Source organism: Ambystoma mexicanum, chromosome 9 (assembly GCF_040938575.1).
Source record: "Ambystoma mexicanum isolate Mex_15411 chromosome 9, UKY_AmexF1_1, whole genome shotgun sequence".
Lineage (NCBI taxonomy): Eukaryota > Metazoa > Chordata > Amphibia > Caudata > Ambystomatidae > Ambystoma > Ambystoma mexicanum.
Genome location: NC_090931.1, coordinates 737949310 through 737969695, shown reverse-complemented (window position 1 = coordinate 737969695; position 20386 = coordinate 737949310). Strand labels below are relative to the sequence as shown.

At 44.3% G+C, this 20386-nt stretch overlaps 1 protein-coding gene across 2 annotated transcripts in view; it reads right to left on the bottom strand.

Annotated features, from left to right (window-relative positions):
* Window positions 1-20386, bottom strand: part of ANKAR (ankyrin and armadillo repeat containing) — a 1891262-nt gene that overhangs the window by 89388 nt on the left and 1781488 nt on the right. The window contains exon 25 of one of the 2 annotated variants that reach the window (XM_069615642.1): window positions 5882-8140. The exons of the other annotated variant lie outside the window; for it this stretch is intronic. Coding sequence (XP_069471743.1) covers window positions 8091-8140 — 50 coding nt within the window. The 3' untranslated portion in view covers window positions 5882-8090. Of the gene's footprint in view, window positions 1-5881; window positions 8141-20386 lie in introns of those variants that run through there. 2 annotated transcript variants of the gene reach the window in all.

Sequence of the window (20386 nt, the reverse complement as noted above, 5' to 3'; positions counted from 1 at the left end):
TCCTCTTGGGCCTCCTCATCCCCATAGTAATCCATTCCAGTATGGACGTCCAACGTGGCCAATTCTGGATCCTCGTTAAATGATGGATCCTCATCATATAGGGAGTATGGCTGAACGTGGTAAGGGTCAGAAGACCTACTTTGCGTTGGCGCCTCAACTCCAGGTTTTTTACCAGGGGGTTACGGGTCCTTAGACCCTGAGGGGGTTGCCCAGTCAGGGGTATAGGCGACGAAGTGTTGTGGATTCTTAGCATAGAAGTCTGCTAGGGATGACATTCTAGACATGACTGTCTGTCTATATCCTCACTTGACCATTCCTTAGAACTGGGGATTACCCTCTCCTGAGAGTGTTTCCCTTCCTGACTGGACCTATGCCCTTGTGCAGGGGTCTTGGCTATCTTTTCAGAAGGTTGTGACTTGTCCTTATGTGTCTGTGGTGCAGATGAAGGCTGAGAATGCTTTTTCTGCTGTATTCCCCCCTCCCCGTGACTGGAAGAGTGCTTCCCCGGTGTCTTCACCTTTTCGGAGCTCTTCGACGTCTGGCGTCGAGATTCGGGGGTGGTGTCCCTTTCCTTAGCGAGTGGAGGTCGGGGCACGGGAGCAGCCGTCCTGCGGTCTGCTGACGCCGACCCCTGGAGTGCGGCTTGTGGATGAAGGTCGTCTTCGTCTCCCGACGATCAAACCTCCGTTACTTTAGGGAGCGAGGCACTCTTGGCAACAGTGGATGGTTGCCTGGTGTCATGCAGCGATCTTGATCAAGAACGCCCAGAGGACACCGATTCGGTGGACCGTTCTCTGCGTGCCTCTTTCTGAGAACTCGACGCGCACGCCGAATCTCGGTTGGACCTCGAGTGCTTAGTGGATGTGTCGTGGGTAGCGCTTGTGTCGCCGGGAGTGTTCCCCATAGCTGCCCTGCCGGACAACCTTCCGAGGTCGGGGACTTGCGCTTGGCTGTCTCTCGACGCCACGTTGCCCTCGCCGTCCGATAGGATGGTGTTGCTGCCATCACTGAAGGCGCCCTCCGCTTCCATGGCCTCTCGTTGCCTGGCGTGGTGGGCCCAACGTTTAATCGAACGGTCCTTTAGAGTCTTCGGTTTAAACCGACTACACGCTCTGCAATTTGCCTCGGGGTGGTCCCTTGGCAAGCAGAGGTTACAGGTAGCGTATCTGTCAACCCAAGGGTACTTGCGGTTGCATTTAGGGCAAAATTGGAAAGGGGTACCCTCCATATGCACCCTATGGCAGCGGGCTAGTGTGTGTAGGAATATATAAGAAAATGCATATATATATATATATATATATATATATATATATATATATATATAGAGTATTGAGTATGTACCACCCCTCACTCTCCCTACTTGTAGAGGCAGAGGCCTTCCAAGGCCCGGGTCGAGGCCAGAGGCCTTCCTAGGCCCAAGTCTGTCGTGCAGCTCTCGACGGTTCTTTTCTTCTCCGGTCGGCGTCGAGTGTCGAACTTCGGTGACTCGACGTTGGGATATAGAAAACGAGGAAATATTATGTATTTTTGCAAAATTATGGCTAAGGCCAGGGAACACCGCGGGATGCTTCCGACCAGTATGGCAGAAAAAAACAATCTGAGGGTCCTAGACGCGTGAGGGATCATGGGTACAGTGGACGTCACACTAGGGATAGTATTACTGGCACGCCCTGTGTCGACGCCCATTTTCGAGTTTCGAAAAACAAACTGTAATACTCTGCAGCTTCCACTAGATGTCGGCCTATGCACAGCATGTGATCTAAGCAGATTCCACAAGCCTCCGAAATATATATATATATATATCGCTAGGATTCCTGGCTTGAGGACAACTTTCAAACAGATGGTTTAACCTATTTTTGAGCTAAAGCAATCATCAACAGAAGAGGTTATAACTCTAGAGGGCTTGCAACATTGGGATCACGAGTCCTATGAGCAATAAATTGAGAGAAATTAAATAGTCTCACCCGATCTACTGATGTTACAGTTGTCTAACTCATTATATTTGGTAAATTTGCATTACCCAATATAAAAAAAACAGGCTCCAACACATTTATATTTGAAAGACGGTTTGAACCCCATATTGATTCTTCAGAGAGACTTTAAAATCAAAACAGACATGTTGTAAAGGTGGCCCTTTTTACAACTTCCTATTTGAGAATGGATTAATTCAGATGAAAGTCAGATCTGACTCTTGACTGCCTAGGCCAGATTTGCGTGGGCAATGAGGCCATTTCTACCATTCATTATTTCTACATTACTCTCATCACTTGCCCACAATGTTGATATGAAGATTGCATCCACCCTGAAAGTGATCATTACCCTCTTGAACTTAATCTCTTTGGTGCGGGGATGAGGAAGTGAGAGAGAGAGAAAGAGAGAGAACAAGGATGATATGATATGATATGATATGATATGATATGATTGGTTGCTATAAAACTGCAATATCCCCTTTTGAAATAGCATGAGTAGAAGCTTGTGGAAAAACTAACTAGAGTGTCCTGACCGGTTTATCTGGTATAGTATGCATTATGAAAGGACTGAATAGAGGGGAGGATCAGAAAGACCCTTTATAGTGATTGGAAATTATTGTTTTAATCGGAAAGCCTTTCCATTTTCCTTTTTCTTTATTTATTTTTAATGTTAATATTTGTGTTTTTTTAGGGAAATGGGAAAATTGTTTTAGAATTTTTTTTTTCATGTGTCACTCTCCTTTCTTAGTTCTTTTTTCTTTGTTTTCTTTCCTTCAAAGACCTCTGGGGTTTCTTTATTTTTATTACGTATAGTACGGTTTTCAATTTTTGTAAAAGGTTTTGTAAACCAAATACAATAATAATAATAAAAAAATATATATATTATTTATAACGCGCTGAATACCCAGAGGTTTCTAAGCGCGGACCCGAGGCTTGAACCTGCGTTGCTCCGTGTCGTCTTGCTTCCTCAGTGAGCACTTTGCCCCTGATGGATGAAATTAATTTAAATTATAACAGGTGATGCTTAAGAAGTGAAAACTTAGATCTCAAACTCATCCAGAAAAAAATATAATTTCATAAATGTTTGAATTTCATTTCATGAATTGTGGGCTCCTCTCCTTTAATGTCTGCAATAGGACTGCTATTACAAACCATAGACTGCATAGCTAGACAATAGCGATCATAATGTTTAACAAGGGTGATAGGACGTTACCTGCGCCCTTTGCCCCATCTCTTTGCTAGATAGGACATCCAAACTCTTGGCCGCCTAGTTTATCATCGCTTATTCGAATAGAGACTCCAAGCAGGCATTGTAGTTGATACCCAGTGTTGATTTAGAGGGTTTGGGCACACACAATCTGGATTTAAATCTTCTTGTGTTTTCAAAATATGTAAACCGGCGGGGAGAGTTGTTGCTCTACGCATTCACTGGCCTCTCTAAAGTCTTTGACGATGTTGTTTTGCTTGTCGGGACAACAAAAGTCCTCAAATCTTGAATAGGTGTGTATTGTTCTTTTATGACAGAAGGGGTTTTAAGACCAATGCCTCCAAATATTCAGTAAGGGTGATCAGCAGGGTTTCAAGAGCCCACAACTGCTTATTATGGTGATGCTCAACCTTTAAATATTGTAAGAGATTTCAAATTTTTAGGAATCCACTTTTCATCTGCTCTAAGAAGAAACGCTCATATCAGGAAGCAAGTTTTAAGCATGACACAGGGAGGGGGGGCATTGCTAGACTAACAATCTTTAGCAATATACTGGGCTAGTGTATGGGGCTATTCAAACCTGTTTCTAATAAAATCAGTGGAGTATGTTTTTTGTAGGAAGCTGTTAGACCTCCCTGAATCATCGTGAATACTTTCCAAGCATAATGATTTCAGTCTGGCGCATCTTGAGGATTTCGGGAACCGAGCGCCAGTCATGTTGTGTCTCGTGATCTGGTTCAATGGCCATGTGACTTTAAATACATTGTTGTTAAAAGACTTTCGGCAAAGTCATTCTCTGCTAAAAAAATCTTTAGGTGACCAAAGTTAAAAAAATTCTTTGATATGTAAATGCTTTGCCATGGTTTTATTATCCAGATAGCATCCTAATTGGAGCAGAAGAACAAGTACAATCTCTCTTACAAGGAAAATAACAGACTTACCTGCATCTTACAGATGCCAAAGCTTAGCAATCGCCCCTTTCTGTTATTAGCATATCACCCAAAATGAACCGGATTTACTTTGGTTGCTTATTAGTTTTGATCGCTTTCATATTATTTGCATGCAGCACAATCTGCTCCAGCTTGAACTAGTGACAGGCAGGAGGGACCAAAGGAAACATTAGTGAGTGTGTTCATCCCTTCTGCACTAATGATATTGGAATAATTTTATATTTTTTTAAAACCTTTCCCTTTTTATAAAGCCATTAGGAAGCCAAATATGTTGTTTATCTTGAGACAGAAGAGCTTTGGACAGTGTAGGCCAGTATTAATGTCATTTTCATAGGTGCTCTAAAAGAACTTCACTAGAGGTTTTAGGATAAGAACAACCTGGTATAAGCACAGAATGATATTAAGATCAATTAAGACGCACACACTAAGACTAATATCTTAGTGTCTGCGTCTTAACTGTTTTTATGTATGCCCACTAAAGTTCTATATGATGAATGTGATTTTATATGCATTGTGTGTGCACATTTTATGTAACTATTTTGTCAGAATAAACATATGAAATGAAAAAAGTATGATGACTCGGAAAGTCTCACCAAAAACCCTTTTGAAATTGGGAAGACATTTTGCGATTATAAATCTTTTGAGTGGCCCAAACATTTATACAGGCCTGAAGAAACCTTATCAAACAAATCCTTATGTTTCATCCTTGTGGAGTTCACATGGCTTTGTGACACCTGCCACCGCAGCTGTCCCTTCTATATGTGGCCATTCATGAATGGCACTCTGAGGAATGTCCCACACACTTGCTTTCTCTTCCCTTGTGCCCACCTTATTCACCTTGCATAGAGTCCACTCTGGGCTCCCTCAATTCTGGCAGCTGGCTGGGCAATTTCAGATCTATCTCTCTGAGGTCTGTCCGAGTATGGTAACACTTAACAGATAAACAAACCTTGATGCTTCAAGGGTAGCTTAAAGTGCATCTCAAGACCATTACACATTCACTCACTGTCTGATTTCAGTACATCTCAGTAAGTACTAGAAACTGCCCCAGAGGATATATTCTTTCAGCGGAGCATTAAGCATTCATCCTTTTCTGATTAGCACTACACTTTGATTATTCTATACTGGCGCTACATATCCATGTAAACTATCACAGATACCGTCCATCCAAAACCCTCATTGCCTTTCTTACCTGTACAAATGCCCCATCACCCTTTCCCCTCCTCTGCTGCCATTTTCAATCCTCTCAGAGGGTAAGCTCTGGATATCCCTGGCGGTGGGCACATTATGGCACCCTCGGGGCAGGCTTTGGTGCTGATAGACCACTATGGTAATAACTGATACATTGTAAGGCACTCTTAACATAAGAATATAGATTAAAAGACTGTGATTGTGCAGTATAAGGGCTTTGACACACATATTGAGCTATCATCGACCAATAACTAAAATCATGCACAGTAGAATACAATTCAACCTTACAGTTATTATGTTGTGGGAAAGAATGCACCGATTTTCATTGGAAACATGAATATGGTTAAACTCTAATTAAGTTGTCACATGTTAAATATAGACTTTTCTATCTTCAGTCTACCCAAAGCAAAGTCTCTTAATTATTCTTAACATTTTGTACAAATCATCCCAATAAAATTAACTAGTCTTTAACTCGAATTTACAAAACAATTTTTCAAAACAACATGTCACGTTACTACTATTCTTTATCATTTCTATATAAAATAGAAAATACATTTGCCTTATTTAGACTAGATAACCTTCTGTATATAACAGGAGAAAGTACAGGTTTTAGTAATGCTTATTATTATTTATAGAACTCAACAACTGTAGATGGTCCAGTGTAGTATTGTGCATTCTGGCAGTCTGAGAAACGGTGAAATGTGTGTTCTGGACATTTATCTTTATCATACAAGGTTAATCTAATTGGAGGCAGATTTATTATAACGTGACAACTTTGACCTTTTAGAGCAATCGCATGAACCAATTTGTTTAGTACTGTGTTGTCTTACCATAAATGAAAGGGCTGAAAAGGTCACACTTGGTTGAGCACTATTTAGTACACATGGAGCATCTTACTAGCCGGACTAGCACATTACTATTCTGAAAGCTTATTTTGCAGGCAGAAATGGCTTTTCTAAATATCCTCAAAGTGACAACAGTTTATATAAGACAGACAAGGTGACACTAGTCATTCTGCTGGTGCACATGCATCCCTCCACAAATCCGAGAAAAAGGTGCAGAGGGGACACACTATGTATGGCGTTTTTTCCCATACAGGTAACAAATTATCTGAAACTAAGTGTCCATATTTTTGCAAAATCATCATTATGCTAAACTAACCATTCACCATCTTTTAGGAACATGTTTGAGAACCTAACTTAACAAGGAACTATGGTTAATAAAGGTGCAACAGTACTTCAAATGATGCCAGTATGGAGGGAATAGCAGTCTGCTCTTCTGGTGAGAATGGGTTTCAAAGGTTTTGGTTTCACACGAGCCACACTAGAACAACTTGATACCTGAAAATCAAAGTGACCAGGCAGGTCATTAATTGCACTAAAAATGGTTAAAATATGCTTTTCAGTGGTGTATCAAAAAGCTGACAATATGAAATGAGAAAAAGAATGTGGTATCCCTTGCTATTTGAATGCTTGTGTGTGAGAAACATAATATTAACATTAACAAACACAAGAACCTGTAGCATTGAAGCTGAATAATAACAGTTTTTGCAATGATCCAACTTAATGGTACGTCTTCTTTCAACCTCGGAAGGAGCAAAGGCTGAGTCTGCCCGTGCAGAATTCAAACTTGTAACCTGAAAGTTAAATGTGGATAATCAAGGCATCTTCACGTTTTCTGGTGGACAGACTGCACAAAGTTTTGATGAAAATATTAAATGAAATAGAAGGCTGTGAAGAAAGATGGGAGGTGCCACAAGTCATGTTGGCCAACTTGGTTGAAGAAGGTCCCTTAATCTACCTCAGTACGAAAAGAAGGTCTCAAGACAGCCTACAGCCACTGCCTCCATCTTGCGAACTCTTTGTATGTAAGAAGACTTGTTTGTTGAGGATATCATAATCTATAGATGAAAATATGTTTTCCACGCCCAGGAAAAACGGTTAATAAGCAGATTACAAGTTATCATAGTTTTAAATGTGTCGAAAGGCGTTGCATGTTTCAGTATCCAAATGTGATTGTCCAAGTAAAGCCACTTTTGTGGACACTTACACAGCTGTAGGGAGCTTTTTATGTTATTTCCCATCCTGTTTCTTATGATCACTTGCACCCCAATGTTGCATGATTCTGATGAGTAATCATCGGTACCCTGAAGTGATGTCCTCTGTATAGCCCAATATCCTTCACAGAGAGTACAGAGAGTCAAAATGAGCACCATTTTTTTATATTTTGAATCACTTGAAAAGATGTTGTTCTTTTCTTGCTATTTAAACTGTACATCAGTTTAAAAAATTTTTTTTTTAAATTACCTTAATTAAAAAAAGAGTTTTATCAAACATTCCATTGACAAAGATGCAACTTGAGAAGGTTTGTCTGTGTCATGATTAGCCTAGAAGACACCTGGGTTAAGGAAGTGTGCTGTGATAGTCAGAATGTGTTGCTTCCTGATCTTACAAAGAGAAGACACATGTAGACTTGAATATCAATCCAGCTGCTTGGGGTAGATGAAAAATATGTTGCAACACCTCTGTAAAACGTTTATGCTCTCCTATCTTTCTTACCTAAACCTAGTTACTGGCAGACTATTGGAAAGAGTGTATAAGGTCTACATACAGCAACTGACATCGAAACAGATGAGAATCTTAGGTGGCTACCAGGAACAGACTCAGGTTGCATGCGCGAATGCGTTGGGTCTCTCTTTTATTTTGTTATTTAATTGCAGGAGAGCAGGTTGAGCCCACGTTTCGTCATCCACAAAGAGAAAGGAGGAAGAAGCTAGCTTTTCTCGAAGCTCACGGTACTGCATTCCTTTTGACTGCGAGAAACTTTAATGGAAAATAAGCATATAACATTAATATTCAACCTGAAAAAACATTTGATATTTTGTTTCTAATTAATACATTAGGCAAAATAGTCACACCACTAGCGTATCACGCTTGAAAGAGTTGCGCAGTGCAGAAACTTTGTTGCTTTACAACTGCATTGTAGAATTCCCAGTTATTTCACCATATGATTCAGGATTTAGGGATTGCTCTAGATATTTGTGTGACAATCTCCAATTCTATTTCCTTAGAGCATGCACTAGACCTAAGGTTACTGGGCTAAACTCAATATTCAAGTAACCATGTTTTGCAGTTGATGCAGTTTTCATTACTACCCAAAACTATTTTGCTACACATACTTGTAAGTTTATAAAACTAAGTTCTGCCACATGTGTTCGTTATTATCCCCTTGAACGCTAGCCGAGTTCATGTCACAACCCACCCTCTATCTTCCAACTGTACATTTTAGAATAGAATGGTTACGCATCACTTCACTCTCTCTTACCTACGAGCATTCCCCCAAAGATGCTCAATAGCTCCTTACTTAAGTTTTGACTCTAGCTAAAGCTGTCAAACTATCGACAACGAAAATCAAAAGGGGAAAAGTTAAGCGGGTATATTGGTGATCTTTTTAGTCAAAAGAATTTGGTCATGGTGTTCTTCTTGAATACCATATCTACCTGCAGATTACTCATGTTACAACATTTCCTAGGCCTCATCCTGTATTGAATCTGGAGAAACTTACAAGAGTGACTGGGTAACACAACCAATTGGATGTCCAAAACAAAGGTGATGTTCACAGCACCGATATCAGTTTCAAGTTTGTTTCCCATGTACAAAACCAGAAAATTACTATGAAGAAAAAACCATGATCAATATACAGATTTCATAACCTATAATATCAGAATGTGAGGAGGAAGGAGGGTGATGAAAATTCTCTGGGAAGATTCATTATCCATCAGATTAAATGCTACCAAAGGTATGTAACTCATTCTTCCAAAAGATACATCTTCCCGGAGAGACCACCTTAGGAAGACGTAATTGTCACCACAATTCAAACAAGAAGGTGGTCTGATGAAACAAAACAATAATCAACACAGAATGTGCGTGTACGCTGCTTTTTGATCTACACATTTGCACTTTGCCATGCAAGTGAGTAAACAATGTCTACCATGCTTGTACGGTAGGCAGCATTTACAATTACAGTTAATTTCTGGCTACCATGCTCCCATGGCAGGCAGCATTTAATTGTAATAGTAAATGCTGTGGTTGGCAGCATTTCATTGTACATGCTGTTGCCATGCAATCATGTCAAGCAGTGTGTACAATAGATCCCTATGGAGTCCGTCAGCTTTATGCTGGTGCATAAAGCCAGAGGGCTGCATAGGAATTCCCAGTATTTGCCCAGTCATTAAAATGCATTACAGGGCAAATGCAGGGGGATTTGTATAGCAGAGAGGAAGGGAGGCAGAGGAAACTAAATGCGTTCTGCCCCTCCTCTCCACCTCTGGATTGGAGAGACCGCCCAGAGGCTGAGCAGCTCCGAGAACCATGGCCTGGCTGGCCACCACAGAGCTATCAGAATGAGATTGAGCTAGCGAGACTCCTTGAACTTGCAAAGTACTCTGTGAATCAGTGGGGTGGGAGGGAAGGCGTATGTTGACATGCCGTTCCACTGGATCCACAAGGCATCGCCCAGGGAGCCTAGGCCCTGCCCCTGCCAGGAGGCAAACTGGGCGCACTTCTTGTTGTGCCTGGTGGAAAAGAGATCCACCCGAGGGAAGCCCCAACAGTGGAATATCTCCTGTGCAATGAGGTCGTTCAGCTGCCACCCGTAGTTGTGTGCTCCCAACCTGCTGAGCCTGTCCGCTTCCAGGTTGGATTCCCCCGGAAGATGCACTGGCATGAGGTAGATGTCGTTCTCCAAGGCCCATTCCCACATGCTGATCGCCAGTCTGACCTGATCCCCCTCCTGCTTGTTATTGTAGTACATATTGGTCGAGTTGTCTGTCCGGATGAGGACATTCCTTCCCTTGAGACGTGGGAGGAAGGCTCTGAGCGCTAACCAGATGGCGTTCAGTTCCAGCCAATTGATGTGGTATTCTTGTTCTTAACGGGTCCACATGCCGTGAGCAGAGAGGTCCTCCAGGGTGGCTCCCTATCCCTCTAGGGAGGAGTCTGTGGTAATCGTCACCTGTGGGACGGGGGGCCGGAAGGGCTTGCCCGTCCGCAGTTTGCTGTCCCTGGACCACCATGTGAGGTCCGGGAGGAGAGAGATGGAGATCTTCATAATTTCGGCCTGAGAGCCTCTCTCCTGGTTCCACGATGCTGCGAAGTGTAGCTGAATCCTCCTCATCATGAGTCTTGTGTGGGGGACAGCCAACAGTACCGCTGAAAAAAGGCCCAGAAGATGCTGGTACCACCAAGCTGAGGTAGCGCCCTGGCTGAGGAAGTGGGACTTTGCCCTCCTGATGGCCGCGATCTTGTCCTCCAAGGGGAAGACCCTCTCGGAGCACGTGTCCCTGATGAGGCCCAGGAAGGTTAACAACTGTGTGGGTTGCAGTTATGACTTCTTGAGATTGAGCAAAAAGCCCAGGTCATGTAGCGTGTTCATCAGTGCATGGGAGGAGTGGTGAACTGCTTCTTGAGATGTAGCCCTGACGAGCCAGTTGTCTAGGTAGGGGTATAAATGGAGGCCCTGAGCCCAGAGGAGGGCTGCCACCACATTCATGAGTCTGGTAAAGACCCTGGGGGCCAAGTTGAGGCCAAAAGGGAGGTCCGTGTACTGAAAATGGCAGCCCATGATCCTAAACCGGAGGAAAACTAATGGGGTTGCAAGATCGGGAAGTACAGATAGGCGTCCTTCAGATCCAGGGAGCACATCCCGTCTCCCCTGCATAATGTCTCCGCAATAAAAGCTGGCGTCACCATCTTGAACCTCTGGAGAGGTAAGGAGCGGTTGAGGGTGGAAAGGTCCAGAACAACTCTCAGGCCAGCCTGGTTCTTTTTCTGAATGGCAAAGATCCTGGAGTAGAAGCCCGATCACCGCTCGGAGGCTGGGACTTCCTCCACGGCCTGGCTCAGGACAAGTGACTGAATCTCCGCCCAAACAGTTGCTGTCCCAACTTGCAGAAGAGGAGGAGAGGAGGGAGGAGAGGCAGGAATAGGTAGACGGTACCCCGAGGATACTACTGACAGGATCTAGGGGTCAGCGAAGTTCTGTCGCCAAAAGTGTGTGTGAAGAGCAAGCCTGCCCCCCACTGGCGACACTTGTACCCGAATGGGTCTGTCATGACTTCTTACCCTCGGAGGCAGAGGTGGAGGAGAGGGACTGGAAAAAGGCCTTGCCTCCCCCCACCCCCCCTTTTTATGCTTGCGCCGACTAGGGGACGGCGAGCGTTCCGGCTGTCTAGACGTCCGTTACTGGAAGCCACGGAAGCCTCCAGATGAGCGACTCTTATCCGAGCTTTGCTGAGACTGGGAGTATGCTTTGGGCGTGGTCTTTGTCAGAATGGATAAAGACTTAGCCGCCTGACAGCTATTCTTCTTCTTGACCAGCTCTTCGTCTGTGCTGGAGTGAAAGAGGTCTAGAATACGTTCCTGGACATCCGGGTTGAACTTGGCAATACAGATGGCACGTCCAGAGGTATCAATGTGTGCTAGAGTGTACTCCATGATATCCTGAGCCACGAGTTTGGCTTCTGCTAGCCCCGCCTTGAAACGTGATTGGCTGTGGGTGGGGAGTTCTGGGAGGAAGTCAGCAATTTCCCGCCATAATCTTTGGTTAGCGCCTGCCAGCATGCCGTCTGCATTGGACTGTTGCAGGTGCAAGGAAGCATTGGAATACAGCTTGTTACCGTATGCCTCCAAAGTGTTCTCCTCCTTGCCTAACAGTGCTGTTGATGACGAAGATGAGGACGACTTAGGCTTGGAGTACAAAGATGCCGCAGCGATCACCGAGGAGTGTGGCTGAGGATGGGAGGAGAGCAAGTGTGTATCCCCCTCCATCTGCCTGTACTTGGCGTCCAGGCAGCGGGTGACTGGCTGGACAGAGTGGGGTTTGAGCCAACCCTTCTTGGCGAGGGACACCACGTCGGTCTGTAGTGGAATCCCCGTTCTGGCAGAAGGGCGCCTCATGAGTACTTCAGCAAGGACGCCCTCTGCCAGCTGTTCTACCTGGGGCTGGTGGAGGCCCAGGTATTCCGCCAGGCCCGAGAGATGTTTGTAGAAGGCCCTGGCCGATGATGGCGTGTGAGAATCCTACTCTTCATCAGTATCCTGAGGGTCTGGAAGATCCTGTGGAGGAGGAGGAGGAGTATCCGGAGCCGGAGGCTGGGGCACGGAGACTGCCGTCGGAGGCTGAGGAAGAGGAGGAGGCTGATATGGAACCGCCTGTGAAGTAGGCTGAGGAGTCAGAGGAGGCGGCTGCACCAGGACCAGAGGCATTGCCGTAGGCGTCTATGGTGTCGCTAGCATAGCGGGAAGGACTTCCCTAACTACGTCCTTGATAATAGCCCCCATATCTGGAGACTTCATGAGGCCGGGGAACCTCTCAAAGATCCGGTCCTCGCTGGCCGAAGAGGAGGAGGAGGGCACTGACGGGGTAACTAGAGGCAGCTGAGGCCGCTGCCAACCCTGTACATACGGACGCAAGGGAAAACAGCCACGCACATAAGAAGGGTAGGCCGTAGACCACGTACCTGGTTGATGCCAGTCCCACCTCGATACTCGTTCTTCGCCGAAGTCTTGCAGAGGCCTCGAACGGGTGTCCTTTTCTGGCACATCAGCCATTTTGTTGAGCTGCCTACCACGTGGCTGCGACATGTTGCTCGGCTCGTTAGTGCGAGCCTCTGCCAAGTCTCTTATGTGAGCAGCGTGCGACGTGCCCCGCTCCTCGGTCTGTGCCCGGTAGGTGTATCCACCTCAATCCGGGGGTCGTTAGAGCTGCGTTCAGGCGTCCCCTCGGACGTGCTGCCGGTAACAGGGTGTAGCCCCCCGGCCATGATGCCGGAACAAGGGCAGAACCCCTCGGGTGCAAGCCCGGTAATAGAGCCTAGCGGCCCCTCAACCTTGGCATCGGGAGGATCCGAGGACTCCTCAGCCCGAAGGCCGGTAGCTGCAACAGCCTCGGTGCGTGAGTTGGTATAAGGACCTGACCGGTCCCTCCCGCGTAGGAGAGTCCCTGGGAAGGAGTCTCCCTTGCGAGGTGCAGATGAAAATATAGGCCCTACCTCAGCCCTAGAGCCCCAAATGGGAAAGCAGATTTAGGCAGAAACACTGTAGCATTTAGTGTTTCTGCCTAAATCTGCTTTCCCATTTGGGGCTCTAGGGCTCCCTTGCACCAATGAAGGAAAAGCCACCCAGTGGTAGCTTTTGTTTACGACAGCTGGCTGGCTTTTCCTTCACTAGTGCCGCAAAAGCCAAAGCGAGCACAGCGGCGGGCATCCATTTCAGAAAATGGATGCCCCCATGTGCTTTCTTTGAGCTTGAATTGCTCAAAATTTTACATAGGGACTTCGAAAAAAAAAAATGGCAATCGTTTTTTTTTTTAATATTGCCTATCTATTTTTGAAATAAAAAGTTTTGGGCGAACCATTCCTTTAAGGCTGTAGATCCTAAAGGCAACATACGCCGATCTGAGAAAAAGGAATTTGTATGCAGTCTTCTCGAATTTGAAGACACCATTCAGCTCTTAGAAAAAACCAGAAACCATTAAGTCTATTTGGGTACTGCATGACCATTACTTTTCACATGTTCGCTTTGGTATAAATGGGGAAATAACTAACAAGTTCCCACTTTTAAGAGGAATAAGGGAGACTGTTCAACAGCAATGTGCTTTTGTTCAGTGTGACCTATTACAATCATTAAACCATATAAATTGAAAATCAAAAGCTAAAAACAATACATTTAACATTAAGTAATCAGTCAATAAAATCAAGCTAAAATAGACTTATCCTTGGCCTCAAGCCCAGGGACGGCATCACTCCAGTACTAATATCTCTCCACTGGCTCCCAGTTGCTGCAAGGATCAAGTTCAAGACCCTCTGCATCATCAACAAGGCTTTCTGGGACCCGAGACCCTGCTACACCCAACTCTCTTTCCCTAAATACCTCCCTGCTAGAGCCCTTCGGTCTTCTAGCTCAAACTCTCTTAAGTTCCAGAGGCATCTCAAGACTTTCCTTTTCTCTTCCTCCTTAGCTCTCCCCCACTAATGTCCCTGTCTGCCTCTTTATTAGCTGGCTGGTTAGTTCAGATTCTTACAGGGCACAATGCCCCCCTTGTCCAGTCTACCCCTGCACTCGGTCTACCCTGACCCCACAGCCCCCCTCAACCTGCACTTGTCGTTCCGAGCCCCCTGCCCCTGCACTAGCCTGGCTGGGCCTTCCACCCCTTGAGCCCTTCCAGTACCTTACCTCGCACTTAGCTCATGGACCTTCCTTCTCCTGCACTCTCTGCATTCCGCTGGCTCGATGCATGTGGCCTCCCCTGGCACTCGCTTTCTCAATGGCCCTTCCGACCTGACCAGCTCCTCCCCAAACTTCTTGTTACTGTAATTGCACGATCCGAATGTCAAAAGGCTTAGTAGGACCTTTTTTAGTTTTTGTCATGCGTGTCCCTCCCCCTGTCTTGTTACGCCTTGAAACACGTTGTGTATAGGCACATTCTAAATACCCAATAAATCAAATTAAAATAAAATAAAGGGTATAAAGGTCCGAAATTAAAACAATCAGATTCTGGCTCATTTCACGATGAATTGGGCCTCTGCCTGATCGTAGACATCATTGCCTTTTTACCTATCGCCTGTTAGTTTAGATTCTGGCTGTAATCTAGCAGGAGTCACTTAAGGAGTTATTGGGAATGAATGCCCACGTGAAAGTCCTGTGGCCTGGACGTGTCAAGGAAACTCTGAGTGCAATGCGGTGTGCACTCTTTTCAGATCATCCAGAGTTCAGGTGAAGGAAATGGGAGATGGGTTTCATGTGCTTAGAAGAGAGGATACTTTCGTGAGAAGTGTGAATGGTAGAATGATGCCTTGGTGTACGAAACCTAAACAAAGATGGGGATTGGAAGAATATTGGAGATGGAATATCCCGGAGGCGGCAAGGAAGAACAAGTTACTTACCAACTGGTAACTTTCTTTAGACTGAATGTTCCTCCCCCGTATTCCTCATGTTTGATATACGTATCTCGTCCAGTTTCGCTGCTTTGGGAATTTTTTCTCGGCAGAGGGTGCTGTGCACGATGTTGTGGCGTTGATGTCCCTCGAGGGCGCCATGGCGTGTCAGCGTCACCAGTAGTATAAGTAGCTTGTGCCGCTCCCGTTGACTTCAGTTCGTTTTTTTTTTTTGTTCCATTAATCGAGGAACTAACCAGCATACCCCAGACTGCAAGCTCTCCGGAAACACAGAGTATGAATCACGTAAATTGTATGGCGGGGTAGGCTGAGTGGGGTGATGAGGAATACGCGGGAGGAACATCCAGTCGAAAGAACGTTACCATTTGGTAAGTAACTTGTTCTTCGAATGGATTGTGTCCTCCCACGTATTCCTCATCTTTGATAGTCTCCCCAAAAAGTGGCAATTTGGAAGAGGGAGTACTATTTACTTTTATCATGAATGGAATGAAGGACTGCCCTAGCAAAAAGGCCTTCTTGAGATGAGGAGGAGTCTAAGCAGTAGTTCTTAACAAAGGTATGCATTGACGCCCAAGTTGCAGCCTAGCAAATGTCAATCACCGGGACACCCCTTTGAAGAGCCGTGGAAGTAGCCATACCCCTCGTGGAATGGGCTCGAAGCCCTTCCGGTGGGTCTTTTCCAGCAAGTCTGTAACACTTTCCAAAAGCCAGTGTAATCCACCGGGAAATAGTTTGGTTAGTCACTGCTAGTCCTAATTTAGGACCAGTATAACCTACAAAAAGTTGGTCATCAAGACAAAATTTTGCCATTCTCGTAATGTAAAAACTCAGAGCCCTTTTTGGGTCCAGTCTATGCAATCCCTCTTCCTCTTTGCCCAAATGAGGAGGAGAATAGAAAGTTGGGAGTGTTCTTTTCTGGCCGAGAGAAAAATCTCAATTACGTCGTCCGGGAGGTCCCAATCCTTATAGCTCAGCCTCTCAGAAACCATGCGTGAAGGCTGAATGCCTTGACCTGGATGGAGAAACTGGCCTTCCTCTTGCGAGAGAAGATCCTCTCTTTGTGGAAGACATATTGGAGGGCAGATGGACATGTCTAGAAGGTCCAGGTACTACATGCTCCTGGCCCAATCTGGCGCAATTAGGAGCATGGTCTTCCCGAACTTTCTCAACCTCCTGATTACATCAGGAATCACGGGGACTGGAGCAAACGCGTACAGTGGAAATTCCCAGTCCACCACGAACGCGTCTTCTAGAGCTCCTCTCGGGGGAAATTCCCTTGAGCAGTACTGATCGCGCTTCCGGTTGGCAGCGGTCGCGAACAGATCCACTTGAAGGGTTCACCAAAGGGTGAAGATCTCCTGAAGGACTTCCTGAGCTAGCTCCCACTCGTGGGAGAATGTGCTCTGCCTGCTCAGAGCATCCGCCATGGACGTCATTTAGGGGTGGCCAGGGGTTGCAACTGCGACCCCTGAGGTCTCGTTTGCTACCCTTGTGGTCTCCCTTGCTACCCCTAAAAAAAGTTTTAAAAACAGTTTTCATGGGCTGTGGCCAGCAGCATGTGGCTCTTTGTTTCTGGAGTGGCTGGTTTTGTGATGGTTGTATCCGGTATGATAGCTCAGTGCCCTGAGCGCTGGCTGCTGCAATGTGTTTGCGATCTGCAGTTTGCAAGTTCGACTCCCAGCAAGGTCAACTCAGCCTTTCATCCTACTGATGTTGATAAATGAGTACCAACACAGGTTGGGTGATAGTGTATGTATATTTGTTCTATATGAAGCGCTTAAGCGTAAGTGCTATATAGTAACAAATCATTATTGTTTGGCCCTGGATGTCTGCTTGCATTCATAGTATTTGGTAATATGGGCCTAAACACACTAATATTAACGATATATATGGTGATCCATTCTTGTATAAAATGTATATCACTTTACAGTGAAATCTTAACCCTGTTTTTCGTAGTGTACTCACAAACAATGCTATGTGATACCACTTCCTGTTTTGTCGTGGAGTGAAAGGTTGTGTTCCATTGCTTCCCATGATGTCACTTCGGGGTGGGGTCAAAGGACATCACTTCCTGTGATGTCACCAGAGGTCAAGGGTTGTGTGATGTCACTTCCGCTACCCCTGACATTTTGGTGAAATGACGTCCCTAGCATCTGCTGCTGCGTTCTTTTCTCTGGCTAGGTGAACTGCTGACAGAGAGATTCCTTCTTGAATTGCCCAGAACCAGAGCTGCATTGCCTCTCTGCACAGTGGTAGTGACCCTACGCCTCCTCTCTTGTTGAGGTAGTACATGGCCACTGTGTTGTCTGTCATTATCAGATTAACGCAATGGTGGGAACCTCACAAGATCTCTGACACCTTGAGGTAAAGCAATATCAAGGAACAAGTAGTGGTGTCAGGATATCGAGAGCAACTGGTAGAAAAAGAGCAGAAGGTAATAAATCAAATCATAATTTTATTTTATTGAAATTTGAATAAAAAAATCATCGTGAACATTTTTGATTAATTCATTTTTTATAAAAAAAACATCCTAAACATCAAGCATTCATACATTCATTCAGCTAATCAAGATCTTAAAACATTAAATTATTTTAAGAAATTCGAGAAAGTGCAAATTCAATTCCATTATTATGCTAATAGTTGTTCATTCCAGACAAAATATCGACTATTAGTGCCCATACATATGAATCTTCTTTATCAAACAGGCTTCTTGGGAAATAGTTTCGACTTGGTTGATTATATATGTCTTCATCAGGATTTGGATGAACCTAACATCAATTCTAAAATCAAACAAACAAAAATTATTTCAATTAAAATGTTGTTAAAAATATACCTTACTGTCTCTTTCACTCAGTTACTCTCATCAAATAGCAAAGTCAAAACCCGGGGAGAGGCCTACATGGTCTATCTCTATACCCAAAAAACAAAAGTTTGGCTAAATGAAGGGAACTAGTTCCGATTCATAATTCACAAAAATGCCTAAATACAGTATGTGACAAAGAAGCCACCCAAATATACAGTGACTCACTCCCACCTACCTCTAAGTGAAGTTAGACAGTCAATTCAAAAGGAAAAGAATCAAAATAGTCATTTCCCCATTCTTAGGCACTATCAATTCATTCCAATGTACTTTCTCTAGTCCAACACCCTGTCTCCTGCATGTCTCAATTTCGATTTAATCATACCTGAAAACCAAACTACGGCTCATCGTCTGGTTTGTACTTTTTCAACCTCTGATATGTATCAGAGGTAATGGATTAGATTATAGCTTCAATGGTCTCTAATGTGGTTCAGAGATACTAAGAGTAAGCAATCCCTGGAGGACAAAAAGCAAAAAACAGACATATTCAGTCCCAATCTCTGTTTTTATCTTAATCTAAATTTAACCGGCTTCAGATAATACTAGCCCAAAAGAATACCTTCAAGTCGGGGGTTCTGATCAAACCAACTCGGTTTCGTCAGAAAGACTGGCAATCTACTTCTGTGGTTCACTTGGATCTTACTGCATCTGCTTCTTGTGTATACCAAACGCAGGAAGTAGACGGCATGGGTCCAAAAACGTACTGTTCCCTCCGTATTGGGAAAACCTATTCCCTATGTAATTGCGCTCTAGAAAGCACAGAAAATCAGAGGTCAAAATCGCATTTTAGAGATGAGGAAGTTAAAAGTAAAAAAATTAAACAATGTCTTCTCACCTAATGCTATTTACGTAGAACTTGCTACAGCTGCTTCGTGTATATACTGAAGACAGAAAGTAGACAAAATGGGTCCCAGACATACGGTTCCTTCTGAATTGGAACGTCTATTCCGTGTGTAATTACACTCTGAAATACACATAAAATCGGAGATCAAAGTCCCCTATTAGAAGTGAACTCCTTACTGCGTATTAAAGTGACCAAAAGAAGCTAGAAAGCGGAGCTGAATAACAGACGGCAAACCGTTCCACTTACCTCGCAGTATGTTTCAAAAACAAGCGCTGCCCGCAATGACTTCCGAGGAGCCGAGGAGACAGCCTATCATAAGCTAGTCCCTCTTTTATATCCAATGTCCGTTTAGAGAAAACAAAAACCGGACAAATACAAAAGTGAAACTTTCAAACATGGCGATAAACATCATTGTTTCACCGCGGAACTTTCAAACATGGCGAGAAACGTCATTATTTCACTGCAGAAATCCGTGCATGTCAGTAATGCTCGGAGTTCCATGCGGATAATGCATAACCATTTTGAACCGTACTAATCAAATAATCCAAGCAATATTAACAAATGATAAAATGTGTTTAACTGATCATTACCAGGCGGCAAGATGGAAAAGTGTAAAAAATCTAAGAATGTGTTAGAAAACCATTCAACAATAATATAAAGCCAAATATGATGCAAGAACAATCCTACCTCTCAAAAGGGTCTGAATAATGAACGTAGTTGCTTCTTACACGCCAAGGGCGGTCTAATATTATCTTGTAAAAAGCCACCTGACTCCAAACAAAAATAGGGGAATGAATAAGGCGCACTCAGTTCCATTCCTCTTGCTGATTCAAACCTATATTGAGGCTATTGGTGTGATAAATCCACCACTGTTCTTTCTGGGATAGTCGTGCCGCCACATTAGCCGCATCTGTGCCGAGTACCTTTTCTACAGCCCACCATTTTATGTCCTCTGGGCTGTGATTAAATTCCAAAAAATGCGTAGTCAAAGGGGCATTTACTTGTCCTGTTCTAATCTTGGATCTGTGTTCCCCTATACGTAATTTTACAGCTCTGGTCGTCTTGCCAATATATGCCTTCTTACAAGGGCAAATTATTACATAAATAACATATTGGAACTAAGGCAGGTGGTATGCTGCCTAAGTTTCCAATCCCTTTCATGGATTTTAATAACAGAAATGGCTGAGGTGCTAGAGCAGTTGCAACAACTGCCACATGGGTAATGTCCAACAACTGGGGGCATACCCCAAGCTGCAGTAATGGTAGATTGAGTCTCTTGTAGATTATTTCTGTCCGCCTTAGAGACCCAATTTTTGATGTTCTTACCCTTTTTGAAGGCATAGATGGGTTTGGGTAACTTCTGCATATTCAGTTGGAGTAAATGCCAATGATTAGAGATCATTTTCTTA